We start from the raw sequence: 24,469 nt of genomic DNA, 5'->3' as shown, positions 1-24,469 counted from the left end.
ATGCACACTTTAGTAGAAAGGCCTGGCAAACAAGATGTGTCCTCACTGGTAGTTATCTTGTAAACTACCTTAGTATCTTCCCAAGAAGGGGTCACAAAGTGAGGAATTAATATTTATTTACCAGGCAATTTTACATGTCCTCATGTATTAGCCTAAGGAGAGCTAGTGGCTTGCACACACCAACTTCTACCCGGTAACACAGCTAAGATGTAAGCCTGATCTATTTGATGTGGCACAGTACACAACTGACATTTCTGTATCAGCCCACAACATGCCTGTGCATACAGTATCTCAAAACAACCTTGAAATGGTAGGTATATCTGTCCCTGTTGCACATATGAAGAAACAGAGGTTTATGTAATATGGGAGGCAGGAAAGGCCAGTGCAATAGATTTTTTAAATAAGTGCAGGTGTGAGAATAACAGAGACCTAGATTAAAATCTCTACCGTATCTATGGTCACTTATGTGACTCTGTGCAGGTTTCTTCAAATTTCCGGGCCTTTTTCCTCCTTTTCATATGTACAATAATTCTCACTTTAGGGCTGGGGATGTAGCTGCATGGCAGAGCTCATGCATGAGGCCCTGGGTTCAAAACCAGCTCAGTGAAAAAAGGGGGGAAAAAACCAACACTACAGGGCATTGTTTTAAGGCTTAAACAATATAAAGTCACAAACTACATAACAATATTTCGGTCCACCAGAAGTGCATATACACAAAGGTGGTATCATCAGATTACTTCACAGCCATCTCAAGTTTCTCGGAATATATTCTAGATGGGCAGCCATGAAGGACTGTACAGAGCATATCAAACCCTGCCTTGCATGCAGCTCATGCTAACTGCTAACTGAAGTAACTGCACAGGAGTAAGGATGAAAATTTCTCCAGCCCAGTCCTCCAAATTCTCATCTGTAACCATTGTCTACTAGCTTAAATAAACTGAGATACACATTCAGCTAACATAATATATACCTGAAATTCTTAATAATTCTTAAATTATTAAGCTTCTTCTCCTGCAATCGCTCTCTAATCCTTCCACTTTTCTTTTAGTCAGATCTTACGGTGTTTTAGGTTTGAGGCTAGGTTTTTAACCCAGAAATGGACACACTAAAGGCCGAGCACCCAATTTCACACCCATCTCACAACTCCTGTGGAGAACAAGGCTGTGTCTGTCACTCAGCCAGGAAGATCTGGGTCTTCCTTCCATGAGGACACTCCAGGCTCAGGTGACACCGTGCTGTAGTCTCTGCACACACTTGTCACAGGCTTCCCACGTGTTGTGTGCCTCAGACAGAAGCCCCGAAGTCCACACTCTCCTGTCTTGCCCACACCATCAGAGCAGTGGTCTGCCTACCCCAGGCAACTCTCCCTATGCCCTGCCTCAAACCCAAATCTCCAGAATTTTCACAAGTTCCTCTTCCTCTCTGAAGCCTTCTTAAAGAAATCTAGTGACTGTCCCCTTCTGTAATCTTAGGACACTTATCCATTCCACTCCATTTCAGAAGTCCTCAGTGTCCACCAGTGTGACCGCCTTCCTCATCTGCACCCAGTTTTTTTGGGCAGTTAGGGGGCTCTCTTCCCAGCTGCTTATACCCCATCTATGTGATAAGCAGTGATGGACACAGGAGACAGAGGCACAGACATCCACTAGCGAATAAGCACATATCAGACTCACCACTTGATCCACCTTCTGATTATCGGACGGGGAGAGCAGCCATTCAATATCCAGTGGTCCCTGGTCTTCTGGACTGAGGGTAAATTTGCATGGCAGATATGCAGTTTCCCCTTTGGCTTTTTCAATCGTCTGTTCAGGAGTGGTGATACTCAGACTTCTGGTGAAATCTGTATAAAGAAACACACACAGAACTGAGCATCTGTGATGATTCTGACATATGGCCTTGCAGCCACTGAAGGGAGCACAGTGATGTGAGGGACACAGGAGAGGGTTTGGGTCCAGAAGGATGGAGCTCAAATTCAAGCAGTGCCATCAGAAAAATGGAATCACACTATTAATATTATCTGACACCATACAATTCCTTGTAAGAGCCCTGTGAACTTTGCAGCATTGTGTAAAAATTAAAAAGTTTCTACTAACAGAGGGTCTCTACACACCAGCAGATGTTTAAAAATGTATTTAGGCAGAGTATCTGAAAGGTCAGTTATGTCATCCAGATTCAAGGCTACATTAATTCATGTTTGCCAAACTGCCGTGAAGCACTGAGAACTCATTGTTCATGGGGCACAAGCTGATAAATTTTGACACATTTTCTGCCTTATTTAATTCTAAAATTTTATTAAACTCGATTATCCAGTTTCTATTAAATGCTTAAATATTTACAAGCAAGAAATTTCAATGAGGACAATTCAAAATGAAAGGAAACACTTGATTTATACACAGTAATGCACTGCATAACTATTTTAGTCAGGTGGGTTGCATATCTGACAGTGGAGCTATACGATTATAACGCAGCTGAAAAATTCCCATTACCTAAAGTATTTTTACTGTACCCATTCTATGTTTAGCTACACAAACACCATTTTGTCTTAATTACCTACAGTATTCAGCACAGCACTATGCTATACAGTTTTATAGCCTAGGAACAGTGGGTACAACATATAGCATGGGTCCATAATGGACTGTACCTTTCAGATTTATGTAAATGCACTCTTCATACAATGACAAAATCAACTAAGAATGCATTTTCTCATAACTTACCTCCATCATTAAGTGACCCATCACTGAATTTTTTTTAATTTGCCAAATAATTAACTTCAATATTATCTTTAAGACATTTTGTACTGTTCACCCCTTACTTTTTCCTTCTAGAAAAGCTACCAATCATATTTAAAAAGATATCTTCAAATCCCATAATGTATTCTGAAATTTGTATTCTACAAAAATTTCATTTACATCCTAATTAAGAGAAAAATCAATGCTAGATGGCAACATTTGAAAAATATGTAAAATAAGATATCCTAAGCTACAAAAAAAAATTACCATAAACGTTTTTCCAGTTAGGTTCGTTAAAGAGGTCTTAACCTGCAATTAGGCAAGATCTCACAGTCTCCTCCTTGCTAATAGTTAATTTTATATACATACATATATATATGTACATATATAAATTATTATATGAACTATATGATAGTTTGTTACACGTGTACTATATTATTATATATAACTACTGTATGTAATAGTTTATTATAATACTAGATGCATAAAGTGTAGAAATAAACCATAAACAAAATTATTCTAGTTTTTCATCTATAAGAGAAAAAATCATATAAAACATGTATTTTTTACTCTTTACAATATGAAAGTATGCACAGCACGAACTGTCACATCTGTGGTTCCTTGTTGATAACCTAACATCTTCTTAAGTATAAACTCAAGCATCTAATGTGTACAGAACCCAAAGTTCCACTATTGTCTGTTATTAAGCAGCACTGCCACTTGGACCACCCTGTTGCCTGACACCAACATTCATGGCTGGATGATGAGCTGGGAGAGGCCTGCCTCTCTTTCCTTCCTGTCCCCCTGCTTCCACCCATAAAAATAAACACATCTGCTGGGCAAGGAGGTGCACTCCTATAATCCCAGTGACTTGGGAGGCTAAGGCAGAGGCATTGCTAGTTCGAGGTCAGTGTGGGCAACTTATTGAAGTCCTAAATACCTTACTGAGACCCTGTCTCAAAATAAAAACTAAAAAGTGCTGGGGATATAGCTCAGTGTAAAGCGCCTCTGGGCTCAATTTCCAATACCAAAATGAAATAAAATAAAGAGTCTGACCTTGCTTTAATCAATAAATAGATTGTGGCCAGAGTGCTGTGTGAACTGAGACTTCAGTTCTCAAGAGCACTTTCTGTGCTCATCCTCCCCTCCTTGGACTCCAGCCACTACGTATCAAACCACATGGGAAAGAATTGCAGTCTGACCAACAGCTTCCCCCACCCAAATGTAGCCACCCTAGAACACGCAGCCCCAGTTCAGTTCACTATCTGCAGGTCCCACGCATGAGCCCAGTACTTTCAATTCCAGCCTAATCTAGCCGAGCATTGTGCAAGATCATGAATACATGACTTTCATGTAAAGCCTCTTAAGATGGGGCTGGTTTGTTATACAGCAAATATTGATGATACACCATCCAAACCCACTGGTTCAGACCAAATCACTACCAAAAGTCCAAATTACTCCATCTCCTCTTCATACCCACATATCTTATTTAAAATTATGTTACTTTATACTTATGTGTGCAATTGCAAATGTTTCTGAACCAATATTTAAACCTCTGAATTAATTCTTTTTATCATTTCTAATAAACTTAGTTCCATTCCTACCATATTCTCTAGGCATTCATCACTCTCCACCTGACAATGATTTTCTGTCCTTCCTTCTATGAATGCTCACAGTACTTTACAACATCTGGGTCACCTATTTGGCACTTAGCATATGGTTACTTGGATTCTTCTCCCCTCCCCCACATCTATCAATTTTATGGTGAAGTTGACTTTGATTGCATCCAGGGTTTTATCACATCTCCTAGATGTTGATGAGCTTATCTTCTTCCCATTATCTTCCTACCTTGTCTTCTTAGGAATTGGTTTGCCATTAAATCATTAGCTCCATTAAGGCTGGGAGAAATCATGGATACATCTACCTATTAAGGTGGTTCCCTGCATTCAGTGGAAAATAACTGGTAACTAGATTATATAAGTTTGATAAATTTTAAAAATGTTTTCTAAAAGCATTAATATACCATAAGAAATTCCCGCTACTTCAAGTCCTTTTAATAGCTACTAGAATTTACTGTCTGCATTTGTCTAGTATTAATATGTACCAAGTAAGATAAGAATACCATAAGTACACTCCAGAATAAAAATTCCTTTTCAAAATGAATCAAGACATAGTCCAAAAATATGAAGGGGAAAAAACCACATAAGTGAGAATGCCAAATTACTATAAATAACAATTAAAACTTCATGGTCACAATATGTTTTTGGAGTTTTCATTTTATAGAAATCAAATAAAAAATTTAAATGACATCGATTAGACATCTAAATGTATAACCATTCAAAGTCTAATTCATGCTCTCAGTACTTAACACTATACAAAGTCATCAGAATAAAATGCAACCTAGTTTGACATTATCTTTCATTCTTTCTTGTTTAACGTAGAGAAAATACTTTTATTTTGTACAACCACCTTAAAAAAATATTATATGTGTGTGTGTGAATTTCCCATTGCTGTAATAAAATACCTGAGATAAACACTTACAAGGAGGAAAGATTTATTCTTATGGTTTTCAATGGTTGCTTTGGGCCTGTGGTGTGGCAAATCATCATGGTGAGAAACACATGGTAGAGCAAAGCTGCTGACTTCATGGTGGCGAAAAAGAGAGGAAGCAGCTAAGGTCACAACATACCCTTCAAGGGGACGCCCCCAGTGACATAACTTCCTTCCACTAGGCTCTGCCCCCTAATATTTCTACCACTTCCAAACACCAACAGAGTCTAGCCAAAAAGCTTTCAATTTGTGAAATTACGGGGAACACTCCAGATCCAAACTATAACAGTATCTGGATACAAATCTGTAAAAATATAGGCTGAACTGATTACAGCAATTAGTTTTGAGAGCTGAGATTTTGAGAAAGGGAAATGTCCATTTCTACTTTTTTGTGAAATTTTATTTATATACAGATGACCATCCACCTGTGGGTTTAGCATCCACAGATTCAACTATTCTTGGATTGAAAATATGCATTTTTTAAAATTACATCTATACTGAATACGTGCAGACTTTTTTCTTACCCTTATCACCGAAACAGTTTAAAAACTATTTACATAGTATTTGCAGTGTATTAGTTATTATAAGTAATCCAGAGATGATTAGAGTCTACCAGAGGACATGCTTCAGTTACATGGAAATACTATGCCATTTATATAAGAAATATGAGCATGTGTGGGTTTAAAAATCTGTGAGGGGTCCATTGGACCAAAACCCACAGATATCGAGAGATAACTATACTGCTTAAGAAACTGTAAACAGATTTTTAGATGATTGTCAGGGTTTCTTTTTCAATGTTTAAAACATTCTACTGCTCTTGTGTTGAACTAAAAATGAATTGAAATCTCAAGATTGTGCAAAACAGTTGGGTTTCCTAGCAACAATGAAAGGTCTCTTCTCACAGACACATAGGGTTTTTTTTTTTTTTTCCCAACAGTCACTAGTTGTATGAGACAAAGGGCAGACACTTGGTCTCATGTAGTGTCCTGAGGCTTCTTTCCAAATACTGCCCAATTTTATTTGTGCAGCAAATTCAGTGATAATTTAATTTGCAAGCCACTTGCAGGTTCAAAGATGACTTGAAAACTAAATCAATTTTCAAATCTTATATTATTATTCAACCTCACATTCAGAATGTGATGAAATATGTAGCACATACATAAGCTATGTGTATTTTAGAGTCCAGTTAATAAGTGGTTCATATTGGAGTATATAAACAATATATAACCACATCCCACATTGGCAATGGTTAAAATAACATCTACTGGTTTTCTACTTGCTTTTTAAAAAATCTCAAAATACCAAATCATTTGGCTCTCTAGAACTACTCTGCTGTCTAGTCTGACTTCTATCTGAGCATCAAAGTGACATGAGTCCATGAAAGAGTATTTTTAAGCCCTTAAAGTCACCTCCTACTAAGACCTTAGAAGCTTGGTTTCTAAACTAAGAATAGAGTATAACCTGGGACAATGAAAGGAGCCAGTCCTTTGGAAGGCAGGCAATATTCTGAACAGACGACAAGCCTTGATTTCTTTAACCTGATTTTCCAAGTTTAAGTTACTTGTTAACCTAGATGATTTAAAGGATCTTTTCCTTCCAGCCTTAAAAATCAAAGTAAGTATGGCAATTATGGGTTATAATTTTAGGAATGATTATAATTTCAGGAAATTTTGTGGTTGCTTCTTAAAAAAAGAGACCTCTTTGTGATATATCTCATGTGAGAATTTTTAAGTGTTTTGAGAAAAGCAGAAAAAGACAAAAGGAACCTATGAAGGAAAACCAAAAATCTGACTATGATAAACACTTTCAATTAGAAAATCACCATTTAGCAAAATCAGAGTTATAACTGCTTCAAGCAAGATGCTGAAAATTAGTGTGTAAGAGTATCAGAAAAAGGATGTTTTACACAATGTCAAAAAATCTCACAAAATATTTATCAATTACAGAGAGAAAAGTAAAAACTTCACAACATGAAATTCACGTAATCACCACCTTAACCAAATGATCAAAGTTACCTTCAGAACAAATGAACATCATGTGCCTCCTAATTCAAACGTATACTTTCGTGGGAATGCACACCAAACAAAAAATGCATAACCTACCCATGACGACATGGAAGAATCCTAAGGTGTATATTACTAAGTGAAAAAAAAAAACCAATGGGAAAATCCTACATTCTGTTCAATTACAACTATACAACATTCTAGAAAAGGCAAAACTTATAGACACAGTAAAAAGATCACTGGTTGACAGGGGCTAGAGAGGAGAGTGGATGAAAGGTGGAGTCAATGATTTTTAGGGCAACAAAATTCTTCTATATCACTGCAACAGTGGCTACATGTCATTATGATTCATCCAAATCTATAAGAACCTGCAATAAGAGTGAACCTTAGTGTAAACTATGGGCCATGGGTGATAATAATGTGTGGATACAGGTTCATCAGTTCTAACAAATGTACCCCTTGAGAGGAAATGTCAATGAGGGAGGCTATGTGTAGAGGTGGTTATAAGGGGTTATAAGAGAATACCCTAGACTATCTACACAATTTTGTAAACCTAAAACTGCGATACAAATTTTATATTAAAAAAGACAATGAGAGAATATGCAACCACATTCATAACTGAAGAAATATAAATTCAAACAATGTAATACTTTATTTCTCATATAAAACTCAGTGTTTAAAAATTTTAATAAGTCAGGCATGATGGCATTGTCCTGTCACCTCAGCTACTTGAAAGGCTAAAGCAGAAAAGTTTTCTAGTGAGATCCTATCTCAAAATAATAAAATAAAAAGCCCAGTGTTTGGCTCAATGATGATGATGATAATGATGAAAAAGAAGAAGAAAGGCAACCTTGGCGACTCTGTTGGAAACTGTGGCAACATGGAAAGTCAATCAGTACAACCCACTATCAACAGAAGGCCTGGGGAATGTTGACAGTTTTAGCACAACTTGACAATTGTGGACTGAACTCCCAGGATGAAGAGTTCACATGAGTGAGAATATCATTTACCAACACAATCTTATTTCCTGATATATTCTGAAACAACAACAACAACAACAACAACAACAACAAAAAAATCTAAATTTCAAATAACAGGCAGGAAAGTTAGGGTAAAAATAATCCAAGCTCATCTCCCTGTGATAAAAACCTAGAATAACTATATCAGGGTAGAACTCCTCTTCCAGCAAAAATTTGGCTTTTGGCTTAAGCCATACAATCTACTTCCTTCATATTAATGGAAGTAAGACAAAACACTGCCACTTATGATTTACTTCCATTCACCTGACAACAAGATGAATCATCTAATTAAATTATATCTTTCAAACAAACAAAAAAACACATGGCTTTAAATATATAATAATGTGTGATAATAAACACACTAATATAATAAAAATACTTATGGGAGAGAACTGTGTTATAGGCCGAATGCCAGATTCATATATGGAAGCCCCAATCCCCTATATGACTGCATTAAAGATATGGCCTTTCACAGGAGAATTGCATGTTAGAGGCCTGTTTGAAGAATTTAGTGAGACTCTATCTCAAACTAAAAAATTAAAAAGGGTGGGGGTATAGCTCAGTGTTAAAGCATTCCTGGGTTCAATCCCCAGTACCACAAAAAATTAAAATTAAAAATATATATATATATGGTTTTCAAGTGATTAAGGTTAAACGAAATTATAATGGTGGAGCTCTGTACTGACAGAACTGGTGGAAAAGAAGGCACCAGAACTCTTTCTCCACCTGGAGAGGACCAAAATGATTCGAAGGCAGCTGCTTAAAAACAAGAAAGAAACCAAACTTGCTCATATCTTGATCTTAGTCTTCCCAGCCTCCAGTATTATAAAAATCAAGTTTTTTATTTTTTAATTATGTAATTTTTTTATTACAAAAACCAATACCATCCAGTGTATGGTATTTTGTTATGGCCACTTGAATAGCCTAATATACACTACCTTGTGTTTTAGTTCCTTGAAAGAGGTACACTGTTCAACAGGACAAAAATTCTCAAGAGGATTTAAAAAACATATTGGAAATTCACAAAACAATGGGGAAATGTACTTATCAATCCATAGTCAAATCAATCCACAGCCAGTAAAGATGACTGTGAGAGAATTCCTTAAATAACCCTCCCAGGCAAGGAAGTAAAAATAATCGATAATTATTAAGGTATAGAGTAAATGAAAATTTAAATTTACCGCTTATCTCTAAGTAGGCACTATCAAGGAGCCTTACATTTATTACTTCATTTAATCTTTTTTTATTTGTGCTTTTTAAAGATATACATGACAGTAGCATATATTTTGACATATTATACATACATGGAATATAAGTTAAATACTAATTAAGATCCCATACTTGTGGTTGTACATGATGTGGAGTTTCACTGTCCATGTATTGATACTTGAACATAGAAAAGTTATATCTGACTCATTCTACTATCTTTCCTATTCCCTTTCCCCATTCCCTTCATTACCCTTTGTCTAATCCAATTAACTTCTGCCCTCGGCCCCCCACACCTTCATTTAGTCTTTACAAAATATATAAAATAGGTGTTACAGACAATGACACCAAGGAACTGTTCATGTGAAATCTGGGTAAATGTTGAATAACACCAGTTACTTATTCCAGACCCATAAGAAGGAGAAAAGGGGCGTAACTGATAATAAAAAGTCACTGGTATAAGAAAAACGAGAAAACAAGGCAAGAAAATTCATAAGCAGGAAAAAAAACTGATTAGGCAAGAGTGATCTTTGTAGATCCCCTAAGGATCTAGAATGAGCAAAGCGCAACACCACCAACAGTTTTAAAAATGGGCTAGAAGGGGCTGGGGATGTGGCTCAAGCAGTAACGCGCTCGCCTGGCATGCGCGGGGCGCTGGGTTAGATCCCCAGCACCACATAAAAATAAAATAAAGATATTGTGTCCGCCAAAAACTGAAAAATAAATATTAAAAAATTCTCTCTCCCTCTCTCTTCTCTCTCTCTTAAAAATAAAAAATGGGCTGGAAGACCCTTTATGGTGTAAGAAAATGAGGTTAATTTCAGAACTCAACCCACATACCTGACTTGGGGGAAAGGGGCCCAGTGACATCAAGTTTGTTCCCCCAGCAAAACACTGAATCTCCTTCATGCCCAATCTTGGTGCTGAGACCTACCACCATCACCAGTGGCAATCAAGCCCTGTGTAAGATCATGGATACAAGAAACATCTGCATTACCAATTGATTTGCATCAACCTGGAAATAAATTTAAAGGGGCAGCAACATTCACTTCCTTTTTCACTCTACCAAATATTACATCCTGTTAATTCTGCCTTCTTAATATATTCCAAATCCAACCACTTTTATCCACATGCAGCCCACTATCACCTCTCCCACAGCCTCAACAGAGCCTGCTATTGGCTTCCCTGTATCCATCGCTTCTCGTTCAAACCTATTCTCCATACTACAAAGTGTTCTCTATAGAGTGCTTTGTATGTTTGTTTTTTAAGAGATGTCACTGTCATGTCTGAAAACTTCCAATGGCTCCACACTGCTTCAGGTACTTGACTTCTCCTCCAATGCCCTGTGTGATCTGAAACCCTCCACCCTTCGTTTCTTCCTACTCCCACTCTCACAGCATGCTACATTTCATTCCCCACTGTGCATGTGCACATTTTTAAGATACCTCCTCTGTTCCATCCTATCTTTGAGGATAACTCCTACCACCACAGCCTCAGTTCAGTCTTTTCTCAGAAAGCATCTCTTGTGCCATATGTGACTGAACTAGGTGTTCCATGCACTCCTCAGGCCAATGATAATGCCACCATCACAAATAGAGATCTCCAAAAACTGCTTTACTCTGACCACCTCTAGTGACCATTTCACATTTGACTTTGAAATCAGAGACCATGATGGTCTTGATCATCACTGTTTTCCTTTGGTACAGAAAAATTTCAAGTACTCAGCTAGAAGTCACTAAATACTTGCTGAATGAAAGTTTTCTTTGTTTTATCATAAGGAAACAAACAAAGGAATGTTTGGAAACATTTTCTATGTTTTTACTTATCTAATCAAGATACTAAATGGGAAATCTGGACAGTGATGGCTTATGTACAAGGATTTTAAAGAGTATATCATGTAGAATTCAAGCAGTGACAGGTGACATCTTTTCACCTGGGTGCAGAAAGGGGCTACGAATTTTGAGATAAGCAACTATATAACCTGTCTCGAGAGCTAAGCAATCAAGAAAGTGCTTATTACAACAGAATAAAACACCAACCAAACAATTTTGAATGTCTAGAGGTAAGCAGATAACATGTTTGAAATATGTTGAGGGAAGAGAAAGCAAAGCTTAAGTACCTTCATTAAAAAAAAAAAGAAGATACACTATAGAGATGAAAGATGAAATATTCCAAAATGGTGGGGAGGAAATTAACAAGATAAAATGCAACTAAAAGTAGACAAGAATAAGTTAAGTCCCTTCTCTACTAAAGCTGTAACCACAATAGTAAAAATGTCCTGGTCTAGGTCCAATCTTTGAGGGAATAAATCAGAGAAAGCATTAAGGGAACAAAAATAACTAAGTCTATAGTTGTGGAACACCCATGTTGGTATATGCTCTGTCTTTTAGGTCTGAAAGGTCTATTTTTTCCTTGCTCTGTCTTCTCCAATCAAGAGCACCTCCAGCCATTCACTAAAGTACATCTAACCTGTCTTCTCCTCTTTGAAATTTCCCTGGTTCCCAAAAGCAGTGTTAACTGCTTCCTCCTCTGCATTATCAAATTTCTCCATTACAGGTAATTGTTTCATATACCTCTCATGAAGCACATATTTAACAAGGTCCTGGTAACATTGATAATATTGCCGAGTTCACCTGGGGGGCGGGGGGGGGGGGGGCATTCCTAAGCCTCATTCAATGGGCTGTGGACCACGCAAGTGGATAAAACTTGTAACTAAATTGCAAATGGAGGGAAGGGACTCAGAGCAAAGGGAAGGTGAAGTGAAGGAGCTATCTGAAAGAGGAATAGGGATGGCAGAGAGGACCATCAGACCTGCAGGGAAAGAAAAGAAATCAGTCATGAAGTATGGCTCAGAAGGAGCTGAACAATCCTGGTCACTGCTGCCTGCTATACATGGAATAGAATACTTACTATTTTTACCGATAGGGTATTTTTAACAAGAGAAATGTGTTAAGAAAAACGTTTGCATGAAGTTATTCTAAAAGCACAACTACATATAACGAAAATTTGTGTGACTCTCTTTCAACTATCTCTAACACAAAATGAAGCACAAAGAAAAAAATTTTCACATTTATGCAAAGTATCTAGTTATCCCAAAATACTAGCAAAAGGGAAAAAAAAACTAGAAATAATAATAAAAGAACTTTACATTCACATTCCAAAAGTCTTGCATATTTTTTTTCAAAAGGATGTTAGAATGACTTCAATGTCAAGTGTTATGTGAAACTTACTTAATATTAAGCTTTTTGAGACATGTCAGAGCATGTCATCAGTGTCACTATTTTAGAGAGGACACATTCAGTAATATTGCTGAGTTCAGATCCCAGAACTCATCAACCTTAATATCAAACCATAATAGTGAAAAATGATTCACCAGGGAAATTTTAAGAAATAAATTAGAAAAACCAGGAACTAGTATTTTTAAGGGACTGATAAGGACAAGGACAATTTTGTGTGCGTTTGACTACAAATACTATAGATGTCTAGGTTGGCAAATTGCAGACATTCCAAACCTATGCAAAAAAAAAAAAGCACAGCAGTACTATATCCTTTCCCCCTCAACCATCTGTGCCAACTTGCTCCTTACCAAATTTGCTTTGGGATTAGATATTTGTGAAAGTTACCTAAATGGCAAATGCTCCTATTTCTATTAATAAAAAAGAAAGACACTTTAAACATGTTAATATAATTAACTACTCCAACGGGGCCTCTAAACATTTTTAAGGGAGATAAGAAAACAAGGGTAGGTAGAAATTAGGCCCTCTGCTGTCTAGGAGTTTTAGTGGTTTAATTCCCATATGTAGAATACTAATATGTGCTCAGAACTAAGAAAATCAACAAATAAATTACTAACAACGAGTGAAATGCCACAAGGATAGTTTTTGCTTTTCTATGTACTTTTAAAAAATGTCAACTCCTGGCTTCCTATCCACAATGAGAATCAAAAAGCAAGTGCAACGGGGCCAGGATTGTGGTTCAGAGGTGGAGTGCGTGTCTAGCATGCGTGGGGCACTGGGTTCAATCCTCGGAACCACATAAATGTAAAATAGAGATTCTGTGTCCACCTAAAACCCAAAAATAAAAATATTGAAAATAAAAAAAGCAAGTGCACTGGAAATAAGCTGAGATGAAAGTGGGGAAACCATCATCTCAACAACAAATAGTAAAGCATTTTTCAAAATACCTTGTTCACACTTCTTTCCAGTCTCATAATGAATGACTCCCTGAAAGATGTACTACTGGTATTATTCCCATTTTAGGGGGTAGAAAAAGGGACAGTGAACTAATGGAACAATATTACAAACCCAGGCAGATGACTCCTCAGCCACATTGATCCTGGGTGTAAGAGTCAATCAGTGAACACCGCACAGAGATTTCATTTCTGAAATCACTATAACACTCAGTGAGTACACCATTAGAAACCCCATTCCAATCACCATAGTGGAGGAAGGTCTAGAGTTTACCGTATTTTTCTTCCACACTAGATTTCTAGGTAGCCATTTAGGTAGAGTTGGGGTAATAATTCTTTTCTTCTTTTCTTTTTTCTTAACAGAACTAAATATCAGACTAGAAATCTATTGTCAAATTGATCACAAACAAACAAACAAGCTCTGAATCATTTTGGACAAGCTGCTTCTCTAGGGCTCAAACATAAATTAAGGGTGTTAAGCTAAACTACATATTTCAGATCTAAATATGTTCTAATTCTAGGCCATCAATCAGTCAACTAATAAGAAGTCTTTCTGACACTGTCTCTTCCCCTGCCCTCCACACATCTCAACGGCATTAACAGTCCTCTGAGTCCCCTTCCCCCCAAATGAGAACTTTTCTTAAATACTGGCATCCTGAATTATGGGAGCAGTTTAGCCCATTAGGAGTGTGGGTGTGACTGGCTGTGCATGCCTGTAATCCCAACAACTCAGGAGGCTGGGGCAGGAGGATTGAGAGTTCAAAGCTATCCTCAGCAACTGTGAGGCCCTAAGCAACTCAGTGAGACCCTGTCTCTAATAAAATATACAAAAGGGCTGGGGATGGTTGCTCAGTGGTTAAGTATCCCTGGGTTAAATCCCTGGTACCAAAAACAAATAAATAAATAAAACTTAAAAGAAAAAAAAAAAGAAAGAAACAGTATGGATTTCTAAGTCAGATCCGAGTTCAAATTCAAATTAAACGTTTGGCCACCGGCAATTTCTAACCTCATTATGACCAGGTGTTTTCTTCTGTAAAATGAATACCAACAGAAGGATCACAAGTTCAAAACCAGCCTGGACAACTTAAAAGACAAGACACCTTTAATTAAGACTGGAGGGAAGAGGCTGGGGGCATGGCTCAGTGGTAGGGTGCTTGCCTAACATGCTCAGATGCCCTTGGGTTCCACCCCCAGCACTCTAAAACCAAATAAATGAAAAATACTAGAGGGAGAGAAGGACCTAAGGATTGGTACAGTTATGATGAAGTTCACATATTGGGGTTCAAGAAATTAAGGGAATTTATACCTGCAAAGCTCTATTTTCTCTGTGACAAAGGAGGCAAACTATATTAACTTAGAATAAAGAGAGCGAAAACTCCAGTCTCAGGACTTAAACTTGCCAAGAGTACTGGAATGGTGTCTTAATTCTGTCTTCTGAAGCACCATCACAACACCTTGGCTATTTGTTTGTGTTATAGTACATATTTACCCTGGAACTTCCACAGGGACTGAGGTGGCTTCTGAGAAATATTTAGTATTTCTTAGAAAGCAGGACTAGTGGAAATGTAAACCCTAATGGAAAGCCAGAGAGGGAGTTAAAGTACACAAGCAGACAGATTTTCCACAAGCATCTCCTGAAATGGAGATCCACCCCTTCCCTATTTCCCCGGAGCAGACATAAATCTGAGGGAAGCATTCAACTCTCAATTCCAATCCAAATTATCCTAGTCCTTCATTTCAATCTAAACAGTAATATTATCTCTCCCTTGGCCTCTCATACACAGATGCTAATTTCAGAATTCTCTCACAAAAAAGAAAAAAAGAGAAATGCAAATATGGTGCTTTGCATTATGGGTAAAGCAGACCAGTTGCCATGGTGAATATTTTCATCACCTTCATAGAATATGTATCACTCCATTTTAGGAAATCTTCCTTTGCTTCCTTGCTCATAAAAACCTCAGCTTACTTCTTTTTTAATTAACATAAGAGAAAAAGTGTCTTTTTGCTCTCCCTGCCCCCAAGGAAAAATGCATTCAGATGAAATAAGTATCTTATAAATCACAGAAAATAAAAAACCTCAGAAATAGTAAAATGAGTAAATAATGTGTCTCCTTATAAAAAAGCCTGAAGTCAACACAGAAATGGTTACTCACAATAAGAAAATCATGCCCACTGGGAGCATATCTCAATTCATTGCTTCAATCTTGGTATAAATTCCTTTTTAACATACTATAGTGAATTCAAATCTCCTCACAAGCATTAGGAGGGCCATTCTATCCTGTTTATTTTGCACCTCTACAGAAATGCATTTTCCCCGCTATGGTCAAGTTAAAAATATGATTTCTGTGCACAGACTTATTTTTTTTTCTGCCTTATACTTAAAATGTGAATGTTCCTAACTATTGATAAGGACAACTGATATAATTTTGTGTGCATGTAACAAATTCTCTCATGATTACAAGAAACTAAGAAATGATAGTCTTTAAGCTCACTGCCAACAAGGAAATACTTTATGACATGAATAATCATTTTAGAGAACCCTCACTTGAACAATTCCAAAGGCATGTTCCATTGGACAAAGCTGTTCTGAAGGCACTGTGCACCCATACCTTTTCAGGTTAGACATTCTAGGACTAAACAGAAGTAAAGCTCCAAGTTCTAGCCCAATGCTGACCATTAAGGCAGCTGCCCAACACTGTAAAGAGGGCTATCAAACAATAAAATGAGCGGTTTTAGCCAAGTAAAACACTTACCAGATTTCAAAGATAGCATGAAAACCAGGAACAGCTTAGTGTTTTTAATTTGACTACTTATGTAAATATATATATATCTTTTGTATAAATTGGGTTAAACAAATTACATTCAAATTAATTCACCTCTTTCCTATGGTCTTTTAAAGTGGCTACTAGGAAATGTTAAATTACACCTGTGGCTTGCATGATACTTATGCAGGACAACGCTGCTTTACACTATTGCCACATCATGTTGGACTTAGGTCTTGGCTTCAGAACCTGGCTTCAGAATGTTCAATAAGAACATTAGGCTGTGTCGTTCTTGCCCTGAGATTGTTGAGTGGATTCAAACATGATGTGTGTGAAATCATGTTAAAAAAATAAATAAATAAATAAGGTATGTTAACTGCTGAGCCCAGACTTAACAGTTCATTCTAGAAATATCAGACTTCATATTGTACAACTGACTTAAGTTAGAGTCTTCTCTATTCTTACTGAAGAACTACTCTGGCACAAAGTCAAAAGTTTTTGTCTAGTCCATTAGAGAAATCCTATTTGAGAATGTTCTGGTATTCAACAGTTCAAGACACTTACTTGTAAAGACCGAGGTGGGTCAGCGATAGTCACACTTTGGATTTAACAAAGACATGGCTCAACAAAGGTGGTTCCCTGTATCTGGATGTCCCATGGGATTCCTGGAGAGAACTTTGTCTATGCAGACTGACCATCTTTCTTTGAATAAGTCTGTAAAGCTCACGTAGAAAACATGTCTATACCACAGGATGATACAAAAGTAACCACAACTTTTTGTTTCTTTGAGAAATTCAAACATATTTTTATTTCTTAGAAGTAAATGAAGTAAAAATCATTCCCAATCCAATTTGTAAACTACCTTTGAAGGCATCAAAATGATTTAATGGTTTCCGAAGAAATTTGCCTTTCCTCAGTATGTAAACATGTTGTTCACTTAACTGTTAATCCTTCTTCTCACCAAATACCAAACAACAAAACAAACCCTGCCACTGATTTCATACCTACCCTAAAAACAGACTGTTGTTATTATCTCCCTCTCTTCTCCTATCTTCACTTTGCCCACAGAGCAGGAAACAGTCTTTTTCTCCTATAAGCACTCTGCCAACTAAACTGCAAAAACTGCTGACTTAAGTTACCTGTAAGACTTTAATTGCCTAATTCCTTATTCTACATCAGAATGGGTGGGGCTGTGAGGTGGAGAAGGGTATTTAAAAAGACAAATGGAAATTCACAGAAGAGCTAAAATGTTATTCCATTACCATGTTGTCACTGATTACAGAAACATGCTTAACTTTTTCTTTTGCAGTACGAGGGATTAAACCCAGGGTAACTTAACCACTGAGCCACATCCCCAGCCCTTTTTAAAGTCAGCCTTTTTGCTGCTGTGACTAAATGACCCAACCAGAACAACTGTAGAGGAGGAAAGGTTTATCGACGGGCTCACAGTTTCAGAGGTCTCAATCCACAGGCAGCAGGCTCCATTCCTTGGGGCTCAAGGTAAGGCAGGACATCTTAGCATAAGAGTGTGGCAGAGGGAGATGATTCACAATGGCAATTAGGCAGCAGAGAGCAAGATCTCCACTTGCCAGATACAAATACATACCCAAAACCATGCCCCCAATGCCTGCCTCCTCCAGCCACACCCCACCTGCCTTCAGTTACCACTAAATTAATCCCATCAGGTGATTAATTCACTGATTTGCTTAAAGCTCTAATAATCCAATCATTATCTTTCTGAACCCTGTTGTATTGTCTCGCACATGAGGTTTTTGGGGACACCTCACATCCAAACCATAACATTCCACCCCTGGTCCCCAAAAGCTCACACTCATCTGACAATGCAAAATACATTTAGTCCATTCCCAAGAGTCTCCACAGTCTCAAAAGTTCCAAGAATTTGCTCAAAGTTCAAGTCCAAAGTCTTCTCTGAAATTCAAGGCAATCTCACATTGTGAGCGCCTATGAAATTGAAAGCAATTTACAAGTATACAATATACAAGTATATAGACTAAATTTTTCCATTCCAAAAAATAGGGGTATAGAAAGAAGTGATAGGACCAAAGCAAGAGTGAAATCCAGCTGGGCAAACAAGTCCTGTAGCTCCACATCCGGCACCTGGCATGGTCATGTTCTGTTAAAGGGACCTCTGTAGCTCCACCCCTGTTGCCTTGCTGGCTGCAGCCCAAGTGGCCTTTCTATTGGCTTTTCTCTGATCAATTCCTGCACCTTTCCTAGGATGATGTCCCACATTACTACTGGCATTAATCTTGGGGGTCTCCACTGCAGCTTTGGCTTCCTCCTCACATCTCCCTGCTTCACTCTCTCGTGGGCTACCTGCAGGGACTTCAACCCTGCTGCACTTTGTCTGACCTCCCAGGCCTTCCTTTGAAATCTTGGTAGACGCCTCCAAGACCTCCTAACTCCAGCATCCTGTATTCCAGCAGAACCAGCACTATGTGGTTGATGCCAAGGTCTGCCACCATCTTGAGCAGAATGCACCAGCCTCTGAGTGTCTAGGTGTCTGAGCACTTTGAAAAAACTTCCCAGGCCCTCAGTGCAAGAAGGATTCCCCACTGGTCACTTCTCCAGAGGATTTTCACTCTTACTCCCTCCATCTTGAGATGGGTGTGATCTTGCTAGCTTTAGAGATCCCCTCAGGCCAATCTTTCCCATTGTCTCCAAGCAAAGTCTTTAGCATTTCTTTAGTAACATTTCTTTTGTCTTTAACAAATGCAACTACTTTAGCCCCAGTTTTACTCCCACCTTTAAAGTCTTATGTTTTCAAATCTTTCTGCTCTGCTTTCTGCTCCTGATTATCACAATAAATTTGGCTAAAAGCTTCCAGCCAATATTCATGACACTGCCTGAATTCTATGCTGCCTAGATATTTCTTTTGCCAGATTAAGAAGTCCATTGCTTTTAAAATCAGCCTCACAGAAGGTCCCAGGACACAGGTATAATGCAGGCAACCCCTCAGCCAGAACATAACACGAATGGCCTCTAGTCCAAATTCCAATAGAGTCCTCCTGTGAACCCTCTTGAGCCCTTTCTTCAACGTCCACAGTCCAATTGGCATTCTTATCTTCTGAATGCCCATCGGAATCATCCATTAAGCTCTGCTTGCAAAATCTAAAATATTTTCTGCTTTCACTGCTAAGCATCTCAAAACTCCTACCACCAATTCCAAAAAGCTCAAAAAGCTTCTCAACCCCACGGTCAGGTTAGTAACATCAATGACCCCAACTTGGTACCAATTTCTGTTTCAATCAGCTTTTATGCTGCTGTGACTAAAGAACCCAACAAGAACAATTGTAGAGGAGGAAAAGTTTTTTTTGAGGATTCATGATTTCAGAGGTCTTAGTCCACAGAAGGCTGGCTCCATTCCTCAGGGCTCTAAGTGAAGCAGAGCATCATGGTAGAAGAGTGTAATGGAGGGAAATGGCTCACAAGATGATCAGGAAGGGGTGGGGGGTTGGGGGGAGAGAGAGAGAAAGAGAGAAAGAAAATATATCTCCAGTCTTCAGATATAGACAGCGTCTCATTAACTTACCTAGGGCCTCGCTAAATTGCTGATGCTGGCTCTGAACTTGTGATGCCCTTACTTCAGCCTCCTAAACTGCTGGGGTTACAGGTTGTGTACCATACCCAGCAAAACCAAACAAAACTCCATGTTTAAATTCTGAACATTTACAAAGCAATACAAATAACAGAGCCCCATACAGACTACCAACGTAAACCATGACCTGGGTGCCAGCTTCTTGAATGGATCTTCCCCATGCCAAGGTGACCTTCTTCCATATCCCCCACATACTGCCATCTGTACTTCCAACCCCACTGGAGAAATCAAGTAGAAAAGGTTAAGAAACCAGAACTCAAAAAGGTCATTCCTCTTTACTTTCTTCTCTTATGTAGCACCACAATCCATAAAAAATAATCTAAATCCAAACCAATCCAACAGTTATTATTCTAGAGTATGAAATTTGTTTACTTAAAAAACACAAGTTAGATGAAAATCAGATAAAGCCCTAAGGTCATTTTGGTTAGATAATATTTAATTACTTTCTGTATAACTTTAGTAATTACTTTAAAGTTCACATCTACTACTTGCTGGCCATCAAATCAATCCAATCCAAAATACCCAGCCCCTATTATTTTCTTTAATTACAGAAAGGATCAATTTTCACCCAATAATGACTTATGTATGAAAGAAGAAATGCTGAGAAGGGGAGGGAAGAGAACAGACTGCAAACAGGAGATTAAAATTTGAGACTGGTGTTGAGATGTGCATTCACTCCATTCCTGAACCCCTGACAAAGCCAACATACACAAAGCTGACTGTGCATGATACAGAGCCCAGCCTTGCCCATGTCTTCCAAGATGTGCCTATTCTTGATCTACAAATGTTCTTTCCCCTGTAGATCCTTTCCAAGCCACAAGCATATAGATTCCTGTCTAGCACACCTCTTCCCATACATTCAATGAACATCACTGTGCCATATGCTGGAAACAAAATGTAAATAGTCCCTGACCTAATGAAATGTAGCACATGGAGAGAGAAAACAATTACAATAAAGGCATGTTTGATAAATGCTAGGACATGCTGCTGTAACAGGATATGCCTGGAGCAGTGAAGAGCTCACTTGATCCAAGGCCAATTATGAAAATACTTCAACAAGAGATGGTGGTTTAACCTGGATTACAGGTAGTGGCTGGAGGGATACAAGGGTCTTCAAAATTGGATGGGAGCAGGTGGGAGTATAAGAAGAGTCAAATCTAAGACCTGTTTTTCTGCCTGGGCATTTTTTGTAGCTGAAAAAGCCACTTAATGTGAGTGGGAATAATGTGTAAACAGGTTTAGTTGGAGATGCCCATGATAAGTCTAAGCAGAGATGCCAGGAAGGTGGTTTGATATTATTTACGGGTAAAGCCTGGGAGACAGAAACTAGAAATAGACTGCAGGCTATCCACACAAAAATGGTGAATGAAACCATAAATTGAGGAGCCTCTGCATTTATAAAGGGACAACGATAAAAGAAGATGAAGAATAGGTCAAAGGGGAAAGTGTTCAGCAGACCTATTCGTGCTGAGAGGGTTTTAGGAGGCTGAAGGCATGAGGTGCCCATTGGAAAACTGCAGTCTACAGTAAAGGGAGTGAAAATTCTATTTCAAAGAATGGAAGAATTAGCAATAAGAAAGGAGATAATGGAGTCAGTAAATGCAGGCAACTCCTTCAAGAAGCCTGGTTAAGACAGGAGAAGGGTGAGCAGTGTTGAAAGGAGAAGGGCTATAAAGAGGAATAAATAAGCTTGCTGAAAGTTGATGAGATGGAGATTTAAGAGAGGAGAGAGAATGACATCACTGAGAAGCTGAAGGGTTCAGGAACTAATCTGAAGGAGAAATACAGTGTTCTAGGGGGAAATTAGGAGGTGAATAAGATTACAGGTCTAAAAGGAGGAAAGTTAAGAGAGTCCTTATTAGCTAGCTTCCACCTTCTTTCTTGGGGTATGCACTGCCCTCTGGGATTAAGGCCAATGGGTGGTGCCTCACCATCACACTACATGCAAGTGCAAAGTACAGCACATCTTCCACTAACCTGATATGCAGTCAACCTACTGAAATCCAGCTTTTGCTCTCACCAGTACAAAAACTGTCCCTCCTGTGGAATCAATAACTTCCTGAATTTCTCAATAGTCGCCAGATGGTAAGACCAGCCTCATTTCTCCATCAGTCCCTAAGACACTGTCACCTTCTGGTTCTCCTATCTTCTTCCTCCTACATTCCTCATTTTGTGTCTACTTCTTAGAGGTTGGTGTTTCTCCTGCCTCATTTTCACCTTATCTACTAGTCCTACCTGCATTTCCAGGTTAGCCTCACACAGGTGAATCGTAACAGCAGGGATTTCTCAATTCTGCAACACCAATCATTGCTTCTCTTTTAAGATTCAGTCCTTTGTTTAAATCTTTCTACTGGTTTTATTTATTTTTTTTAACTTCCAACATTCTCAGGCACCTCAAATGCTAAGTTCATTGCTCCCTCCCTAAAACCTGCTCCTCTTTTATGTATTCCTCCTGTAGGTCAGTGACATTATCATATACTCAAGTCAGAAATTCGATTGCTTTTCTTCAGCTTTTTCTTGCCACTCATTCAAGCAACTACCAAGTTCTACTTCCTCAGACAAGCTTTCCAAATCAAAAGAAAGCCTAACTTTGCTCGACTGTGTTTCTACAGGGACTGCTTATGTCCATCCAGATCATCCCAGAGGAACTCCTGTGTCAGATCCATTGGTTCTACTTGCTTCCAGAACTGCTGCATTAATACCACTCAAGAGAATAATCTTATTTCTTCATTACCTCCATAGGCTTCTTGGTGCCATAGGGGTATGGGACATAGTGTGACTGACCTATCATTTCCTATGGAGCTCTCAAGCACAACTTTTAGCTCTTTGCCCACATGAAATGAGGTCAGCAGTGACATCACGTGAAACCTGTTAAAATAAAAAAATCCCAGGCCCCACCCGAGTCCTCCTCATAAGAATGACTCAGATGCATATTAAATGTCTGAGCAGTGTTCTTTAGATGCTTTATATACACTGAACTTCTCAACTCTCAAGATACATCATACCCTTCACATCTTCATGTCTCTGCAAAAAAACTACCATCTACCTGGAAAACCACACCACGTGCAATTTGCAATGCCACATTCTATTTTAGAGGCACCTAGCACAGGGCCTAGTACATAATAGACCATAAAGTGCTGGGTGACTGAATCATTTAATAAATCAATTAACAGATGAATTCATTTTGGGAAACTTGGAAAGTCTAAGGTACTCAAGAACCTCAAAAACTGACTATTAGTTGAAAATAGTAGCCCAGAACTCAAAGTAGACTTGGCTGGAAATATTTTCACACAGTTGCAACTACTTGGTGGTTACAGTGATGACAGAGAAGGTCATCCAGGGTTAAGATTGAAATTGAGAAGAGGGTTTTGGGCCAAACCATAGGAAAGATGACATTTAAAGGACCTGTTACAGAAGGCAATTAAGGGCAGGTTAACAAGGTTGAAAAGAACCAAAATAGGTGTCATGAAGCTCCAAAGAGATAAGTGCATTTGGTACATGAGTTATTATCTATGACAACTGGGGAGTGGGGGACATAAGATACAACAGTAAGGTCAGAGATAAAGCACTGGGGAATAACTATGATGTAGCTAACTTGTGCATTATCTCATACTTATTTTTTGTGGTGCTTCCAATCTACTCTCAGCAATTTTCAAAAAAATAAGACGTTGCAATTAACTATACCAGCATGTTGAACAACAAATCTCTTGAACTTATTCCTCCTATCTCCATGAAGTATTTTATCCTTTGACCAAACCTCCCAAACACCTTCTGCAGTATCTCCATTCTTGACACATAAAGCAAATGGAGCACATAGAGAGGATAGTGGCCTGGTCACCATCAAATAGCTAACATTTTTTTAGCTATTGGTTGAACATTTTTTAGCTCCCACTCATTGGTGCTGTGAAAACCAGCATCACCCTATTACTTTAGCCAAGTCTAATAATGATGCCTTAGGCATGGGCCACAGTTTCCAACACCAGTCTAAGCTCTGGAGAATATCCTAGAGCACTCACAGTGCCTGAAAGTATTCACCTAAGATCATGAAGTTTAAAAGTGAATAAGAAAAGTCGTTAATAATTGGTATCCAATCAACCCAACAACAGGTTCTTAATAAATGACAGGTGGCCAATGACAGAAATTAGGATTTCAATTAGAGGTAATCAAAGAGAAAAGTGGCTGTTTCAGACACATAATAGCATAGTGATAAGAGCACAGACTGGAATGCAAATTTATGCCCTGACAAGTTTAGTTACATAACTATTCCATGCCTCAGTTTCTCTGCTTACACAACAGGAATAATTATAAGAAATACCCTCAAGGGTTACTTAATAGATTGAGTGCATGTAAAGTCCTTGGAAAAGAGTTTGGCACTTAATAACTGCTGAATCA

At 38.3% G+C, this 24,469-nt stretch overlaps 1 protein-coding gene across 3 annotated transcripts in view; it reads right to left on the bottom strand.

Annotated features, from left to right (window-relative positions):
- Cxadr (CXADR cell adhesion molecule) overlaps positions 1–24,469 on the bottom strand; it is a 60,714-nt gene that overhangs the window by 33,718 nt on the left and 2,527 nt on the right. For all 3 annotated transcript variants that reach the window (XM_078044482.1, XM_040286956.2, XM_005324311.4), the window contains exon 2: positions 1,674–1,840. In XM_078044482.1, the coding sequence (XP_077900608.1) occupies positions 1,674–1,840 (167 nt within the window). The remainder of the gene's footprint in view (positions 1–1,673; positions 1,841–24,469) is intronic.

Source organism: Ictidomys tridecemlineatus, chromosome 3, assembly GCF_052094955.1.
Source record: "Ictidomys tridecemlineatus isolate mIctTri1 chromosome 3, mIctTri1.hap1, whole genome shotgun sequence".
Taxonomy (NCBI): domain Eukaryota; kingdom Metazoa; phylum Chordata; class Mammalia; order Rodentia; family Sciuridae; genus Ictidomys; species Ictidomys tridecemlineatus.
Note: the sequence above shows the minus strand (reverse complement) of the source record. Positions and strands in the feature narration are given on the sequence as shown.